This window comes from Trachinotus anak, unplaced genomic scaffold (assembly GCF_046630095.1).
Source record: "Trachinotus anak isolate AG129_WGS33_773 ecotype Australia unplaced genomic scaffold, CSIRO_AGI_Tana_v1 ptg000015l, whole genome shotgun sequence".
Taxonomy (NCBI): Eukaryota; Metazoa; Chordata; class Actinopteri; order Carangiformes; family Carangidae; genus Trachinotus; species Trachinotus anak.
This window is the reverse complement of record NW_027273866.1, coordinates 1487144-1505283: the sequence shown is the minus strand read 5'-3', so window position 1 is coordinate 1505283 and position 18140 is coordinate 1487144. Positions and strand designations below refer to the sequence as shown.

The window sequence follows — 18140 nt, the reverse complement described above, 5'->3', positions numbered from 1 at the left end:
AATTGGTGGGTTAAATGTTTTCAGGAAATGCTTGATAAATTAATTTAAATAAACCCTGGTGAGCTGACAAAAAAATTCTTGCCATGTCTCTGCATTGTCACACCACTGTCTTTCATAACATTTCCAAACACCAAACACAAAGAAATAAGATAAATAGATGAATAGATAAATAAATAAATAAGATTTTAATTGATTTTATTTCATCCACAAATAAAAACCAAATACTTTAGCCATTATTGGAATAGCATTTTGGACAATTGGGACAATTGCTGTATTTACGTAGAAATAAATATTGTGTTCTCCAGTGAATCTATCATGAATGCAGGTAGAAATGTTTCAGTAATTGACCTTTTGGCCTGTCCAGCTCTCCTTCAGACTGGCCAAACAGAGGAAAGTGTTTGCACATAAACAGCTCAGCTCAGGAAGGCTGAGCAAACACAACAGTTTTTTGTGATAACAACCATATTTTTGCATATGAAGACAGCGATTACAAGAGCGTTTTATTGCTGTTCGCGGCTCTGAACTCAAAAGAAAGAATAACTCATGCGAGGCAGTAAAATATAGCCACGCCAATAAATATCTGTGGCAATAATGCTGACAAGTATGAATGAAAGAGAGGGTGGGGTCATGTCTGCCATACCCCCACCAAGTAAATCTGTAATTGTTATGCAGATTGGGTTCAGTGGGGCCGGATTCACCTGAGTTTATTTGATGTGTAAGGAGGAAGATCATTATTCAAGCCTGTTATAGTGTCTCTCATATCAAAACACCATGTATTACACGTATGCCCCAAATCTGGCTCACTCTGCAAGCAATTTCTGCATGACTTGACCCTAATACATTTTCCTGCTTTGTGTCTGGTCTTAGCTGCTGTATAAATTATTCAGGAAATGATTGTGGTGGAAAGAGGAGGGAACGTTTCAGTCAAACGACAAGGATGCTGGACTGGGGCATCGTTGTAACTTTCTGTTTCTTGTGCCTTCATCCCCAAAGATTTTTGGGTCACGGTGGTCTCAAAAGCGATTGTGAGGATGAGGATTGCACCCTCTACAGAAATGCCCCCCCCCCCTCACACACACATACAGAAATAACAACCCCTCCCGCCATCTGCCTCCCTGACCTGTCGTTCCATGGATAATGCATTTGACTGAACAGCAGCACAGTGGATGAACACAGCAGCCTCATGTTGTCATGTCACCCACATTACATGTAAAGTAGACAGAGGGTGGGGGGTGGGGTGGTGGATGGGTGGGTGAAAGGTATCCCAGGTGATGAGGTGTAGAGGATCTCTTCTTTCCTTACAGTCACTGGAAACCAGCTTAAAACACACGCGCACACACAGACACACGCTGCTATCAATTCTTTTGCAGCCCAGTGAGGGAGTGGGAGGAGGCAGAGAAAGAGGGAAGTGATAAAGAGAGAGAGAGAGAGAGAGAGAGAGGGAGGGAGGGAGAGTGTGTGTGTGTGAGAGAGAGAGAGAGACAGCGAGCCAGAGAAGGAGAGGGAGAGAGGGGGGGATGGAAGGAGCTGTATGGGGCCGTGATATTCTCTCCTTCTGGATGCTGCCTTTCCTCTTCATGGCTTTGTCCCTCCTTTGCACGGTCACCCTGTGTCCCCGGGAGCAGGCACCGGTACACAGACCAGCACTCAGCCACGGAGCAGGGGATGAATCAGCCCCAACAAAGAGCCTTTGAGATGGCAGTGTGTGCTTCTGCCTGGAGGGAGGAACGCATCAGGCTTTCCCAGGCAAGCGGCAGCCTGCAGTGTGCGCTTGCTTGAGAGCCAGCCCTCCTCGTCGCTGTGTGTATGTATGAGAGAGGGAGCGTGTATGCCCGTGTGTGAGTGGATGCGTGTGTGTGGATGTGAGTGAGCAGTGTATAATAGTGTATGTGAGTGTGTATGTGCGCACTCTCGCTTCCAATCCTTCCTGGAGGAGAGAGGCTCTCCTCTTCACTGGACGGCAAGGTAAGGGGGATGTTTGAATTTTTTTTTTTTTTTTTCCTCATCTAAAAATGATTTATCCCTCCAGAGCCCCATTTCCCCCATTTTCTCTGTCCACAGTGAGGAGAGTGGGGTATAGCTGGGGGTGGGGGAGTGAGGAAAAGAGGCTTAACGTCATTGATAAAGAGCAGGCATGCTCGAGTGTACCGTCGGTAGGCATCAGCTGTGGTGGAGGAAGAGAAGAAGGAGGTGGAGAGGCTGTGAGCAGAATGCAGTGCAGCCAGGTGCTGATGTGGGGGTGAAAGACAGGAAAAAGGGAAGACTCAGAGGCTTGCATTCGGAGCATTCAGTGATGGACTGCATCTCAAAAGAGGAGCCTTCACCTTCTGATCACCCCTCGTCCTCAAAATCCCCACATCCTCTTTCTCCCTCTGTTTCTGTCACCCCCGTCCTCAACCTCTATTTCAGAGAAAAGGACTCAAAAATCACTAAAATGTTGTCTTTCTGGAGAAGGATCACACTTTACAAACACAGACTGCGCCTCTGCCATGGGCACAGAAGCTTCCTGTTTGTCCCACTGTGTATTTTTGTGTGTCTGTGTGTTGTGTGTGTGTGTGTGTGTGTGTGTGTGTAGGCTGTGTTCTCAGGTGATCTTTCTTGTTCTACTAGTGCAAGCTGCTGCTGTATATGCACACTTCAGGAGATGGGTGCTGTGGGAAGACAGACACAAGAGAGGAGACTGACAGATGACATATTTGTGTGGCAACATTTACGTTCAGTAGTAAATGTCATCCTTAGAAAACGATAGCTGTCACACAAGAGGTTGCATAAGTGTGGGAGGCGACGTTTGAACTGTGTTTGACTTGGAGAATTTGAGACGTTAAGAAACAAGGATCCTGTTCAGTGTTAACGAAAACAGGCCTGTGAAGTCTTTTTATTAGATGCAAAATCAACAGTGAAAATGAATGAAAGGCGAAGGAGTTTTAAAATAAGTGTATAGATTTATTTTAGTCTAGTTGCACCATTCACACCAACAGTATCATAACATTCACGCACTTGCTACCAGAAACTATGCTCGAGCCCTTTATTTGACTCGAACTAAGAGTTGTGACTGCACCTGATGTTACAGAGGCATCTACCACACTAACACCAACACAAACTGCATTCTCTGAATTAGAGTTTTCGTTTGTGCATGTCATAATTCGGATGATGATGATGATGTAACTGAGGTCCTGCCAGTCTTAATCTACCATGTGTTTGTGTCTCAGGTTACTCATTGATATTCAAGGAGGAGGGAAAGGGTAGAGGAGGTGACAGAGAAGGACTCTTTGGTGCATGCACACACACAAAGACACACACGCAGCTGGACATCTGCTTCACTGAGGGTGATGTGTAAACTTGGGCGTCTTCTGAAGTTCAACGTAAACTGGCAGCGCAGACTGTAGCTCACATTCTGGGACACTGACAGGACAGGAAGTGATAAGGGCCTCTCTCTCTCTCTCTCTCACACACACACACACACACACACACACACACACACACACACACACACACACAAATACATACACACATACACCCAGGTGTAGGTGGTACACCACTGTCATGTGCCCCTGCTGCATTCATGGTGGTTTTCAGGGATGCGTGTGTCATGTTCATGTTCAGCCGAAGAAGGGGACAGCGTGCATTACCAGCTTAGCGATGCCACCGGCCATGAGACGTCAAGCACTAAGGATTAAAACAGGCTCTGAGTCCAAATTAGGACAGCATGCCGTGTGTCCCCTCTTTGGGCCGAAGCAGCACCCATGCTGGGTGACAGAGGAGGATGGCAGAGCCGGTGCAGATTGATACTGTAAAGGATCGGAGGTTAAAAATGGTTGGTGCTTTGTCCCTGAGAGAGACATGCTGAGGCCTGGGCCAAAAAAAACATAAATCAAAGCTTTCATGAGCACATGCGCGTACAGTAAAGCTTGCACTGAAGCCCGGTGCATCAATAAATTAGACCCAGGAGAGAAGAGTTAGGCTCATACCATTGGTCCAGGCTGATCATATGTCTCTATCAGCGCAGCATCAAATTGTTCAAAGCACTTGTGAGAGCCAAGAGGATCTTTAATTAACCAGAGTGTTGGTCAGTGCTGCATTTCCTTACTCTCCTGACTCTAGCCTTTAGTATACATATTGTTTCACTGCACGGAGAAGCCTGAGTTAAGAGTGTGTTTTCCTAGTGATGTGTCAGCATCAGTAGAACATCCCATAAAAACCCCCAGGACACCAGAAGTGCTGCTTTTACAATGTCATTATGTTAAGGTGTTTGAAGTAGATAGAGACTGTAGCTTTTACTGCACATTAATGTCCATGCTCCTCGCTGCAGGGGAAGAACAAACTAGTTTTCTTATCCATTTTTTCTCATCCGGGAGAATCAGTGCCAATATGTCAGGTGACAGAATGATGTATGCCCTCTGTTGATGCGACTGTCCTGTCCTCAAATCCCCTTTACTGTGGCTTGTTTACTGCAGACAAAGCTGCCCAAGATGATGGAGAAAAGAGGTTACATCTTCAGAACAGACTGTGTGCCACTACATGAGGCAACAAAGCACGCAGGACATTAATTTTCTGGGAAGAGAGCTTAAATATGCCCCTTCACCTTTTGCACACTTTACTCTGTTGTAAATTGAATTCTAAATGGATAGAATTGCCATTTTGTCCATCAGAGGGGTCTGAATACTTTCTGTACGTCCTTGTACTCAGCATGTCCTTTATTCTTTTATTCCTTTCTGCTCTTTCACTTATCTTCTTTTCTTTTTCCATCACTACGTCTGAGTGTCCAGACTCTCCTTTCCTCCCCCACTCTTCCTCCTCTATGTCTTGACCTCTCATTTCTTGTTTCCTCCTGTCAATATTAACACAGGACTGATGTGTACTCCTGTGCAGATGTCTGCCCTTGAAGGACTGACAGCCCACATTGTGGGGCACAGCAATCATATTTTAGAATACGCTTTCAATCCTCAGGCCTTTTCTTACCCATTCGGTGCACAAGAAAATGACAGACAAGCTCTTTGATTGTTTACTTTCTCAGAAACGCAGTGCTCTGTGACTTCGAACCATTTTTGACTTAGACTACTTCATGCTGAGGTTTGAGTGAAATTCGACACATGACACATCGCTGCGAGTTATGTGACATTTGAAATACAGCAAGATATGTCACAATCAATGAACTCTGTGTGTGAATATGGGTCATCCCTGCTCTTCGTTCAGTTTTGCTAACTGAAATGCAGAATAGGGATACAAATAGCTGTTTCACTGAATTCTATTTGCCTCTGACAATTTCTTTATCATTTGCTCTCACTCCGCACTTAAACTTCCTTTGGTACATGTCTGTTTATAAACCATAGGCTATACTGAAACTAGACCGTAACATTCACTTCACATGCCCTTGGGTATGCTCTACATTGTCTCCTTAACTCTGTGTGGAGCTTAGATACACAGAGGACTAAGATGTTGTTTGACGACTTTAGAAAAAACTGACACGGTACATCTTCACCTCCACTTTTCTCTCCGCTCCTGGGCCTCCTGTGGCTCTGATTGGTTCCTTTAATTTGTGGGCACTGTATCTCATGTGTTTAATGAATTACTCTCACAATGATCAATCTGTGTCAAACAAACAAGACTGAGGGTCTACAGCCATGCTTGCAGCTCTGTGAGGCTTGGACACAGTGGTGCTTTGAGCTACATGTCAGCATGCTAACATGCTTACATTTGTTAATTTGCACAACACACAAAATACAGCCGAGGCAGATGGGAGGGTCATTACTTTTGCATGTATTTATTCCTAAATTTGATGGCCCTGATAATGGCACTGGGTAGAAAGTTAAGAGATAAACAAAGTGATATAATTCATCCTGAAGGGGACATGAATGTGAACCAAATTTCATGGCAATCCATCCAATAGTACTTGAGCTATTTCAGTCTGCACCAACAGATCCCAAGCCATTAGCATGGCTAAAAAAAGCAAAACTGTGCTCGTAAGTGTAGCCACATTTGCGACATGGTAGTAGAGATGGTAAATGCGTGCCATTCTCCAACATTCCTTATATTCCAAGCACTTTGTTGTGCATGACGTATCAGGCCGCTAGTATGAAATATGCATGGCAGCAACGTGTTATTCCGTGTCATTGAATGCAGCTTATTACATCACTTGTCGTCTCCTATTGACAATCCTCCCATGTCTGCAGAGGTGACTTCAAAGAGAAAGCAGACATCAACTTAAATCATAAACACTGCTATTGTACTGCCCGGTCACGTCCAGTGCTTTTACAAAGCACAAGGAGGAGATGACCAACCAAGACCATCCACCCCCACCCCACACACCCCCCTGTGAGAGGCAGTCTCATTACACTCAAAGGGCAAAACGGTCATCATAATGAAGCTGATAGAAGAGCAATCTCCAAGCCCTCCACACTGCACTGCAGAGTCCAAAAACGGCAGTTAAGACCTCGATGCTATCTATGCCACTGTGAAATAGACGTAGCCCCCTGTAATTCACTATAGCTGGATTATGCTTATACATGCACTGACAAACACAAAAAGAGGATTACCTCATCTCCATCGTCTCCCACCCTCACCTCACTATTTGACATGAATCCTGTACAAAACAAACACGTGTCTGATGCTAGAGAGAAGGGGGGGGGGGTGACGTGTCCTAAAATTAGATCAGTGAAGGACCGAACACCACACTAATCCTGTGAGCACAGTCACCTGCACACTCACTACATTTCTGCATGCACGCCAACAAAAAAAATAGAAGCAGAAATCAGAGCAAATAGGGGGGAAAAAATCATTCAACAGAGCTCGGAGCACTAACGTCGAACAAATCCAATATCTCTCTTATCTCTCGATCCCCATCTCACTCATCCACAACTCCTGCTTGGGGTGATTTGAACATGAGAGGAAGGCGAGCATGTCCTATGCTCTTCTGTCATGTTGTCTGTGGGAAACATATGGATTGCCTGGTTGCATTTCTGCATGGCATGAGAGGCCCGGCTGCTCTGCCAGGTCAAGACGCTCCATCCAGTCAGAGGGTACGGCTGTGGTTGGACCTTCATTTGAGTTTGGAATAGGGATGGGATTATTTGAAGACTCTCTCCAGAGAAATGGCAACTATTTGCATGTTTTTTTTTTTCACAGTTTAAACGCCTCATCATCTTTTTTTAATAGGTTTGTCAGACTTCTCAAGCAGATCTGCTGCAAACAGCTTTTTTGCTCATGTGATTTCTTGTGCATAAGATTTTATTTCTCAATGACCGGATTTGTGAGTTTTCAGGTCATGCATTTGGATCTATTTAATTTTTTTTTTTTTTTTGCTCCTGCAAACAGTTGCAGAGATGGAAATATCTAATGTAGCACATTTTTTTAGAGTGACCTCATCCTCTTTGGCTCTTCATATCCCTGACAGCAGCTGCCTGAGTTTTGCCTCAGTGCTATGATAGATTCAAGACAAGCCGCTGAGGCATAGGGTCAAATCCCTGCAGTTTTGAAGGATGTGACCAGAAAGTGTAATTATGCACTGTGCAAGTTCAGCTCTGTGAATATGTATTATACAACAGGCTTTGAAATCAATAGCACGTTGTTATCAAGACAGTCATAAGCTTGGTGGAGTCAGATAGGTCAATATAAGGCCAGTTGCATGTGATTACAGCTTGTAAATCAATAATTGCATCAACTTTTCATTTTATTTTGCCCAGGCATGAATCAACAAAGTGTGTGTGTTTCTACTCGCTTCTTATGTCACAGTGGTTAGTTTGTATTTCCAGAGTCTTCAGAGGGGAACAGTGGTGGAAAATGAATAATGAATGCTGTGATATGTTCTATTCTCTGCTTCATAAGCCGATGAAGCTTGATAAGGTACCATAGAAAGCAAACGTCCTGTTTGTGCTGGTATCACCCCATTGTTGCTGGCAGTGGAGGACTTCAGCGGTTTGCATTTCACTCATGAGTAAATATTGATTGATCTGCTTGTAAAAGGATACATGAGCGCTATGTGTAAATATTTGTTCAGGCAATGCCAACATCTGCACGTTGAGCAGCTATCTAAGCAGATAGTCTCTTGTGCAGTGGAGAAAAAAAAGAGAAAGATCACAATCTGTTTTGTAGCTTGTTTTCTCAGGCATTCGTTATTTAAAAAGCAGCCACAATTCGTGGTTAAAAGCCTTTCTGTGTCTGTAGGGAGGAAACTGGGTCCCTTTCTCTCTATTGCATCCAGGTTTGACTGTAATCTTGCCCCCCCCCCCTCCCGAGAGGCCTCACACCATAATGTCCCTGTCACATAAAATTAAAGTCCTTCCCAGCACCACATTATGTACATTGGGAAACACAGTGACTGTGATTCACTTATGCAACACTTAGCATATTAGCCTTGTGACTAAATTATCCTTGGAGGTCGAAATGTCTCTCCAAGCAGTGAACCCCCCCCCCACTCCCCCTCACCCCCAACAACAATTCCTCCATCTCATCCTAACCCTACCTTCCTGTAATGAGGGAGGTTTAGCTGATGTTACCAAGTGGGCCCGACCTCCTTTTACCCTCCAGTGGTGCGGCGAGGTGACTGGCGTGGGTTAGTCACTGATACACCTCCTAACAGGCGTCGCTGATACCGATTAGAGCCGTGCTGGTCTGAGGGCGGAGGTGGAGAGCGGAGAGGCTGCCAGCGTGATCGCCTGCTGGGCTACGGAAGGCTGCAAAACTCATTTCCTCTACTCCCACCATTTCACAGTGCATGATGGGAGATTCTATCTGATATTCTCAGGGCACCTTGTAGGCCTCAGCATTGGCCACAAACATTGGGGCCTTTAAGTGTTACGCTCTGCTAAAATAAATAAGACCCTACAGTCATGCTACGAGCTCTGTGAGGCTGCACTTAGATTTAGACTTGAGCTAATAGTCTCATCAGCTAACATGCTCACAACAATGCCAGCATATTGTTGTTTTGCAATTTTTTAGTTTAGCATGTTAGCATGTTAACATCTGCTAATTAGACTACAGGTAGCCACTTGATGCACCTGTTGGTAATTGGTTTGTAACTCACTGGTGAAATCTAAAAGGACTCCACTATGAAACTGAGGGACTATTGCCTAATGAAGAAGCCATAGACAAAACGTGTGGCAGTTTTTTCCCTCTGTGCTAGTTGTGAATAAAAGGAACAGTCTAATTGATCTGGGTGTGCAAACCCTTTCTCCATTTTTTTTTCTTTTACTTCGGTCACACCCACCTGAGCTGTTTGTTTTTTGTCTCTGACAAGTGTGGCGTTCTTTCTCCTACTTCAATATTTTGCCGTAAGCACAAAGTACAGGATGATGTAATGTCATTAGTTTTGCAACAAATTGAGGTATTGTAACCTGATGAGGAAAATACATAATATCACCCAAGACATTATGATGTATCCTGTATCTGTTACAAATTCCAGGGCAAAGGTTGTCAAGATGTTTCATTCTGAAATACAAATGTCAACCTCATGGTGGTGCAAGAGGGAAAGTCAGGGGTCCACCAAATTTGGCAGGATTTATTATCAGAGAACCATGAATGTCTGTACAAAATTTTGTGGCAATCCATCAGATAGTTATGGAGCTATTTCATACTGTAGTAAAAGTTGTGGACCTACCGACAGACTGACCAACAGACTGACAATGCCATCCCTAGAGCCACGCTGCTAGCTTGGCTAGATACAAATCATGAGACTTAAATGTGAGTGATTATCTGCCAGTACAGCTGTGCAGCTGAGGAAATGAGATGTAATGTATTTAATTATTTCCCTACACTTGAATGGAAAATAAAGCTGAACATACAATAAACCAGAGTTAGTGGCTCGCCAAACGCAGGACCATCCATCCAGGGATTAAGTGGTTACCCTCCGTGCAATCAAGGGCACACGAGCTACTAATTAGAATAGGAATATGAAAGGGTTGTAAAGGGGTTCTGAAGGATAGCCTGCCATCGTGTATTTGTGTTTATATATATATATATATATATATATATATATATGTATATATATATATATTTCTATACAGTGTGTGCACATGTGTGACTGTGTGTGTGTCTGTATGTTGTATTCATCCTGCTAATGCACTGAAAGCCTGTGGGTGCTGGCCAACCCACGTGCTCATCAGTAAAAGGGCACAGAGAATGAATAAGCCTTAATTGACCAGATATCCTTCATTACACATGTGCTTACAAATCCATCCGCTCTCCTTGGAGCAGTTCTCAGAGGCACAAGCTCGTGACAGCCAGCAAAGCAGCCTGGGACATATACATCCCATGTCTGGGATATCACCATTAAAATATTTTCTTCCACATGGAAAGAACATTTGCTGTCAGAGTTTTATTTGAATACACCTGAGAGTAGACAGTAAAAGAGGAGGGGTTGGTCAGTGATAACATATTTTTGATCACTGGGGCAGGTGAGATTTGCTTATGCTCAAATTTCAAGACAACAGTTAGTTAAACATGCTGCATGGGATGTTGGGTGCGGTTTACTAAAGGCTGAATATATTTCTCTCTGTTTCTCAGGCATATTTTGAAGCGGGCAGGCTGTCGTCCTCGTGGACTTGAGGATGTTTCGCAAGAAGAAAAAGAAGAGGCCTGAGATATCAGCGCCCAAGAACTTTGAGCACCGTGTCCACACCTCGTTTGACGCCAAGCGTGGCTGCTTTGTGGGTCTGCCAACACAATGGCAGAGCCTGATAGAGAACCTGCGCAGGCCCAGACCCATGGTGGACCCCTCCAGAATCACAGAGGTGGAGCTGAGGCCAAAGAAGGTAGACCACACTTTACATTCAACTCTTTATTGAACCAGTAACCTTATCGTTAACTGATCACTAACCATTTACCCAGGCTCTCATTAAGCTATCACAGTGAGCCGTCACTCTAAAAGTTGAGCTTTAATCTCTGATGCATTCACTGCTTCTTATACTCTTCAGCACCTTGGAGACACCCTGTCTCAGAAAAAGCCATAATCCTCTGATGACAATGTGGAAGGAAGGCCTGCTCCCCTCCCCATCTTTTTTATTTTCTTATCTATCATGGGGCTGGGCTAATGACCCTGCTGTGTACACTGACTGTACAATGTTGAATACTCAGGAGGGGGCACAAGATTTATTACTTCATGCGGGCAATTAATAACAGTCCATGGTGCCTTCCCACAGATGTCAAGCAGAAGGGATAAAAAGTGCAGGTACAGCAGAGGAAATGCCAGTGAGTGATCGAGCCTGCAAATCTCAGGATTTCCACACTTCACAGAGCATACTGTCGATGCTGTTTATGACCCTGCAGAAAGTTTAAAAAAAAAATGGAGAAAACACCAACATTTCATTAACGCCATGATGTGATAAGTGCTGTGCAATATGAGGACCATCATGCCAGCATTTAATTGAGAGTTGTGGTTTTAATAGCTTCATCAAGACCAGTTCATTGTCACCCATGAGACTCCTGTAATGCAAACAATGTTAGTTTGTCATTTCAAACTATTCTGTCATTACTTCCATTTCAAAGTGTTATAGTCAAACTATTATTACAGCATCTTCTAAAATAGCATGTCTCACCAAGGCCATTATCACCTGCCATTCTCTCCTCTCTGAGAGGTGCTACAGTAGGTGAGATGTCATCTGACCTCTCCCCACTGTGCAGATGTAATGGCACTGAAGCAGAGAAACAGGAGAAGTTGTTGACTGCCTGTGAACTGAACATGACTCTACCCTGAGACTAACTAATGAGCCGCCATGCACTCTCTCTTATAGTTGCAACACTAACACTGTTCTGGCAAAAGATCTTAAAGTTTGTCTGATCATTTTATATCAGGGCAAGTTTAAGCACTTTAAAGCTTTGCTTGCCTGCCAGAAATGCATACCGCCTGAAAGGTCATGGGAGTAGTTATCTATAATATCTGAATTTTGCAACGCCTGTAGAGGATCTGTGGTTTTAGTGCGTCTGTTGAAACATTTGCTTGTTGTATTTGTCAGTGGGCTGTCAGAATAGAAGCCACTGGTGAAATGATTTAAAGTCTTTGAAGAATGACAAAGATGTCCTCTACAGACTCTCAAGTCTAAATTTAACTCGCCTCTGAGCAATGATTATGTTAGCCTCATTATTCCTTTCAGTCTGAAATCTTTCTATAGTGTGAACATGGCATGCGCAACGTGATAAAGATAAACGCCTCTCCTCTTTCAGACCATTGTGCGTGGGAGCATGATCGGCCACGGGGACTACATCGCAGCCATGATCAATGATATGAGCCGTCTGTCTGTGACCAGCTCCAACTCTTTGAGGAAGAGCAGCCCCTCAGCCCGGAAGAGGGCTCAGTCTCTGGGAAGGCTGGGGGAAGTGAACGAGGGAGACACGTACCAGTATGAGGGTCTGACCCAGGATGATGAAGACGACGAGGATGCAGGTCAGGACCAGTGGAGGGATAAGGCCAGGAACATCCACAGTGAGACCAACACCCCTTACTTGGGTATGAAAAAGAGCATCACTTTGCAACCCAATGGGATCTTGCCAAAGGCCAAGTCCACCTATGAAGTAAGTGTCAGCTCCCAGGAGGGACCCTCGCTACTGGCTCAGCCCCAGAACATCCCAATGCCTGGTCCCGGGGCTTATATGAGTGGTGAGGTGGGCAGCCCACAGGAGAGAGTGATATGGAAGAGAGATTTCCAGCTGCCAAGGGGAATGCCAACAAATCAGAGACCAATAGCTTGTTTCTACAGCCCAGCTATGACTGTCCAGCAGCCCCATGGAGATCAAGGGACAGTCACCACAGAGCTCCGGCCGAACGTACCAATGTACATGCACCCACAGAACAGCCCCGGGAGGCCGTTCTCCTCCTATGACCTGAAGGTAAACCTGACCTTACAGCAGTTTCTTTGTAATCTCTGCAGCCATTAAGTGAATACACAACATATGCATATTTATTCTAATGTAATGTACATCATATTAGTTCTCAGCATGTTTTTGCATGCCTTTTGCCTTTTGCCAGGAAACATTTTCATGCTTAGTTTGTGGAAACTTTAGTGAGGCAGCATATTGACTGGCTTTACATAAAAGGTGATTAAAGTTCTGGGGCTTAGTATTTTATTTAAATTTAGTGTTAAAATATGAAATGTGGGTTTAAAGTGCCAGTGGAGTTGTAAAACATAAGAGATGGTGTATTTGGCATAGGTTCAGCAGGGCACATATAGCATCAACTCTACATGGGTCATATCAGGTGAAGTGGGTGTCGAGTGAGAATAAAGGACTTGATTTACATTCAGTTTTAAAGCAGGTCTTGAACCACAGGCAGACAGCCAACCCCCTCTGAGCTCCCACTGTTAATGTTCCTCACCTTTTTTTCTCTTATCATGCAGGCAGAGTCAACAGTGAGGTACCACTCCGGCTTCCTGCCCACTGGCACCAGCAGTCCCCTTGTGGGCGGCATCAGACCGCAGCGGACAGTGCGCTCCTCAGCTAGCTACACCCTGGGCCTGTCTCCAAACATGGGACTGAGGCCCAGTGGGCCAGAACCCTTCCTCAGACACTCTGGATGCCCGAACCCTCCTTACCCCAGGCAGGACAGTCCTTCCCAACCTCGACCCTCCCCTACAGGCTCACTAGCTACCAGTCCCCCCGGCACTTGCTCCCCTGCCTTTAGACCCCCACAACACCCTTCACCCAGGCCACCCCCAGACCCACCCAAGGTGACCCATGAACAATTCAAAGCCGCCCTGCAGATGGTGGTAGACAAGGGTGATCCACGGTCTTACCTGGAGAACTTTGTGAAGATTGGGGAGGGCTCGACGGGGGTGGTGTGTATTGCAACAGAAAAGCACAGCGGCAGGCAGGTAGCGGTGAAGATGATGGACCTGCGGCGGCAGCAAAGGAGAGAGCTGCTGTTTAATGAGGTACAGTATTCTACTAGGAACAAAATGACTTAGAAATGTATCAACACTTTCTGTAATTCATTCTCACTTACAGAAACACATCAAAAAGTTCTTTAAACTTTAAACAAACAGAAATCTATACATGAAAGTCTCTCATGAGAAATTTATTCTGTGACTTTGGAGTGAGCTTTCCAAAATTTGAGAAAATAACCCTGATGATGTAATCTTGGCTTAATGGGAAATCTGCATCATACATTTGGGGGCGTAGAATTCGAAACACTGGAAGGGAACCTAGTGATGATGAAGATGCTATTGAGTTTGGGTTTTGGAGCTGGGCCTATGCCACGCTTCTGCTGCATTAAATTATTTTTTGGGACATTTAATCCTAAATTACAGGCAATAAAGAAATGACAACCCCTAAGCTACATGGGCCAACCCCGCTCCACTGATTCTCACCATTCCTTTGTCATTTGTTTTTCACAAGTCCCCTAACTTTATTAACGTGCTACACTAAATTGCTGAAATGCCCCTTTAATGTTGAAGAACCAAAATCTAGCCACATTAACGGCTATGTCTTTTGTCATTGGTTTTAATGTGAATGTTTTGTGCTGCAGGTGGTAATCATGAGGGACTATCAGCACAGGAACGTGGTGGAGATGTTTAAATCCGCCCTGGTGGAGGAGGAGCTGTGGGTTATCATGGAGTACCTACAGGGTGGAGCACTAACCAACATCGTATCCGAAACCAGGTATGAGTACCACCAATACAGAACAAATTAGTCCTCGGTCTTCAGGAAGATGCATTTGGTGCATTCTGTGTAGTTATGATATCATGTTTAGTAACTAAATCAACCACAAGGGGGTAGTGTGGTATCAACTGGTGTTGATCCCAGCAGCGCAAAGACTCAGAGTCTGTCATTCAGTTGTCTCCTGCACTCCAAGCCTGCTTCTTTTCTCAGGGGGGTGATAATAATTTAATAACATAATTGAATATGTGCATGTCTAGGTGACATGTGGAAAGTCAATTTTGGGTGTAAATTTGATTTCCTGGTGCTGTCACATTGTTCGGTAGCGCATGCATCAAAAATAAGGAAAACATATCAAGCAGCAGCAGGGGAATTTTGTCGGGATGTAATTGTTTAGAGCTGTCAGCGTGCTCTATATTATCAACAGATGGCTGGCTCGATCCCCATAGGATGACCTCGGGGTTAGATCACTTGACTCAAAGGGATGAAAAAAATTCTCTCAAGCCAGATGACATATAAAATGAGCCAGCTGTCACAGCCACTCCTTATCAAGGATTTAGATAATCAGTATATTGACATAACAATCAGGACTAAGGCTCCTTTGCTTCTTTGCTTTTCCTGGCTGTTTCTTGAATTAAGAAACCGAGTTAATACCTGTATTAACGCAGGAGGTTTTTTTCCCAAATATAGTTTTGTGTGTCTTTTATATACTATGATAGTCATGTGTGGGAGACTACAGCGCTCTATTAGGTAACCGTTGCCTTGTGTTACCTAGATTTTCTGTGGACATCTGACCTTGGCTGCTGCTAGAAAATGTCTGTTTTTTTCCTGGCCCTTTTACCTTTGGTTTACACATTCAAAATATTATTAAAACTGTAGAGTAATGAACATGTTTTGCTAGTCATTCTGCTGTGTAGGAGTTGTTGTTTTAAACCTTGCACTCTTTATCATTGCCTTTAATGTGCGGTGATTCATCAATTTCAACTTCCTGAGTTGTTGATTTGTTGTTGTAATGGAAAAGTGAGAAATGTTAATGTAAAATCTGTTTGTGTGTGTGTGTGGGTGTGTGTGTGTAAACTTATGTGTATGCATGTGTGTTGTCCTGCAGGCTGAGTGAAGAGCAGATTGCCACAGTGTGTGAAGCTGTTCTGCAAGCCCTGGCCTATCTCCATTCACAGGGAGTCATCCACAGAGATATCAAGAGTGACTCTATACTGCTCACGCTAGATGGAAGGGTACGATATGCTGTTACTCTTTCTTTCTTTTTTCTGTCTTTCTGTCTTTCTTTCTTTCTTGATACCAAGGTCTTTCTCTTGTCCCTCACAGGTCAAGCTCTCGGACTTTGGCTTCTGTGCTCAGATCAGTAAGGACATCCCTAAGAGGAAGTCTCTAGTGGGGACACCCTATTGGATGGCTCCTGAGGTCATCTCTAAATCACCATATGGCACTGAGGTGAGGAGGCACGCATTCAGCTCTCACTCATGCTGATTAACAGTGTTGATCTCAGTCACGTAGCATTAATGCCAGCAGTTGCAATCTGTGCTATAGGATCTGTTACATAATTTTACTGTGCGATGGTGCCCCAGGTGGATGTTTGGTCCATGGGAATCATGGTGGTGGAGATGGTGGATGGAGAGCCCCCGTACTTCAGTGAAACCCCTGTTGCAGCTATGAAGAGGCTGAGGGATGAACCGGCTCCTTCTGTCCGAAATGTCAGCCAGGTATGAGAACAGACGGCACACCCGCATACACTCACACACACTCACTCTTTCTTTTAAAATGCTAGGTGTAGCAATTTTATCCATGGTAGTGAAGCCGCTGTAGAAATTACGATGTTGGTTTGACCTCTGCTTTGGTTCTTGTTGTTCTTGTTGCAAAAACTGTGCAATGCAAAAGTTTATGTGCCAGTAAAGGCTTCCAGCTGTTGTGTTTGTGTTGTTACTTTCACAATCAAAAGAACTACTGGAGTAATGTTACTGCTGATTCTCTCTGGTCCAGATATCCCCAGTTCTAAAAGACTTCCTGGACCGTATGCTGACTCGGGACCCCCTAGAGCGGGCCAGCGCCACTGACCTGCTGGAGCACCCCTTCCTGCTGCAGAGCGGCTCACCTCAGTGCCTGGTCCCATTGGTGGAGCAGTACCGCAAGCGCATGTCCCGCTGCTGACCCCTGTGGGACTCTTGGTCCCCAACACCCACCTTCAGTTTGACCCGTCCAGGCCCCCGCACAGGGTTTCAACTCCTCTAGCACCCAAGGCAAGGGGAGATCAGCTCCAAAGAAGCAGACCCAGACAGCATGATGCTGCCAGAGTGATGGTGGCAGGTCAGCAAGTTTGGTTGACAGACACCGCATGGTCTCGGGCATGAGAGAAGCACTTTAGGAGTCAGTTAAAGGCAGCATGCAATTCCTCACCTCTCAACTCGGCTCGATCCGAATATTGATCGGCTTCCTGTAACATTCAGTGATATTCAACACAACACAACATGGTGCGTATCAACTGATAGCAACAATCAATATTCCACATAACTGTATGTAATGAACACGTGCTACTCTAAAGATCCTTTATAATGTTCATAGTGGGAATTGTTGCTAGCCGTGTAAAGCTTATAAAGCTGGTGTTAGGCTCAAACCACAGTAGCTCATTGTGACATTATTAAGGAAGGATAAAGTTACCTCTGCACACTCACCCTCTCTGCTGTGGAAACTGGACAACAGCCTGGTTGGTACACTCCACAAACACTGACAGTACTCTTTGCATGGCCAAATGGAGGCACACCTGGCCTGATGTGAATGCTTGAATATGTACCAAACTGGGAAGTGAAAGACAATTCTCCTTTATTAGCATAATAAATGGGTAGATGAAAGCCCAGCTGCTACTTTTGGGCTATTGGAAAATCACCAGTACCATATTCCTCTTTTTCATATTTATCCTTTATTTCCAAAAGGTGTTGTGGGTTGTTTGTATGATGTGAATTTGCAAATAAGGTTTCATTATTAAGTATGGACTTGAAACATAAGCAGATAAATTAATAATGTAAATAGAAAATACTGACTATTAGGTCCTTGCACCTGCTGATTCACTGCAGTAAATTATATGAGATGAATTCAAAGTTTTACTTTTCTTTACTGAAATGTGAGTGTATAGTTGTATGTGTGTATGTGTGTGTGTGTGTGCATGTGAGCACATAGGTGTGTGTGTGTGAGGCGACATCTCAGTGTTTGCTTCTGATACAGCCCTCTTTGTATTGTGACAGACTTTTTAAAAACCACAAGATGTGTGTGTTGCTCCTCAAGAAGATGTGTATGACTGTATTTGCATTTGTTTGCCTAGATAAAGCACACAGGCCTGGCATGTGATGCTGCAGGACGTCCACCTGCTGAGAAACACTTTGCACATAGTCTTTGTATTCTGACACGGATACACGTTGACATGTTTCATGTATTTCTATCTCTGTGTGGATCGTTCATGAAAAAGAGAATTACATATTTTAATTTTGTATAAATCAATAAATGATGCATATTGAATCAGAACTCCTGCATTTTCCTCACATGCACACCCA

The 18140-nt window shown here is 44.3% G+C and overlaps 1 protein-coding gene across 1 annotated transcript; it reads left to right on the top strand.

The window, feature by feature from the left end:
• Positions 1-1406: 1406 nt before the first annotated feature.
• Positions 1407-18105, top strand: LOC139633235 (serine/threonine-protein kinase PAK 6). Its single transcript, XM_071498780.1, has 9 exons — positions 1407-1965; positions 10498-10745; positions 12154-12816; positions 13323-13856; positions 14450-14583; positions 15689-15815; positions 15907-16032; positions 16167-16301; positions 16579-18105. Exons 2-9 carry the CDS (start codon positions 10542-10544, stop codon positions 16744-16746), a joined length of 2091 nt encoding a protein of 696 aa, XP_071354881.1. The 5' UTR covers positions 1407-1965; positions 10498-10541; the 3' UTR covers positions 16747-18105.
• Positions 18106-18140: the final 35 nt, after the last annotated feature.

What these genes read in the sequence shown, in the direction of transcription:
- LOC139633235 (XM_071498780.1), top strand. Translation starts at nt 10,542, where the DNA reads ATGTTTCGCAAGAAGAAAAAGAAGAGGCCTGAGATATCAGCGCCCAAG. An exon ending in TGGAGCTGAGGCCAAAGAAG is followed by an intron (nt 10,746 to 12,153) that starts GTAGACCACACT and finishes CTCCTCTTTCAG; the next exon opens with ACCATTGTGCGTGGGAGCAT. An exon ending in AATCACCATATGGCACTGAG is followed by an intron (nt 16,033 to 16,166) that starts GTGAGGAGGCAC and finishes ATGGTGCCCCAG; the next exon opens with GTGGATGTTTGGTCCATGGG.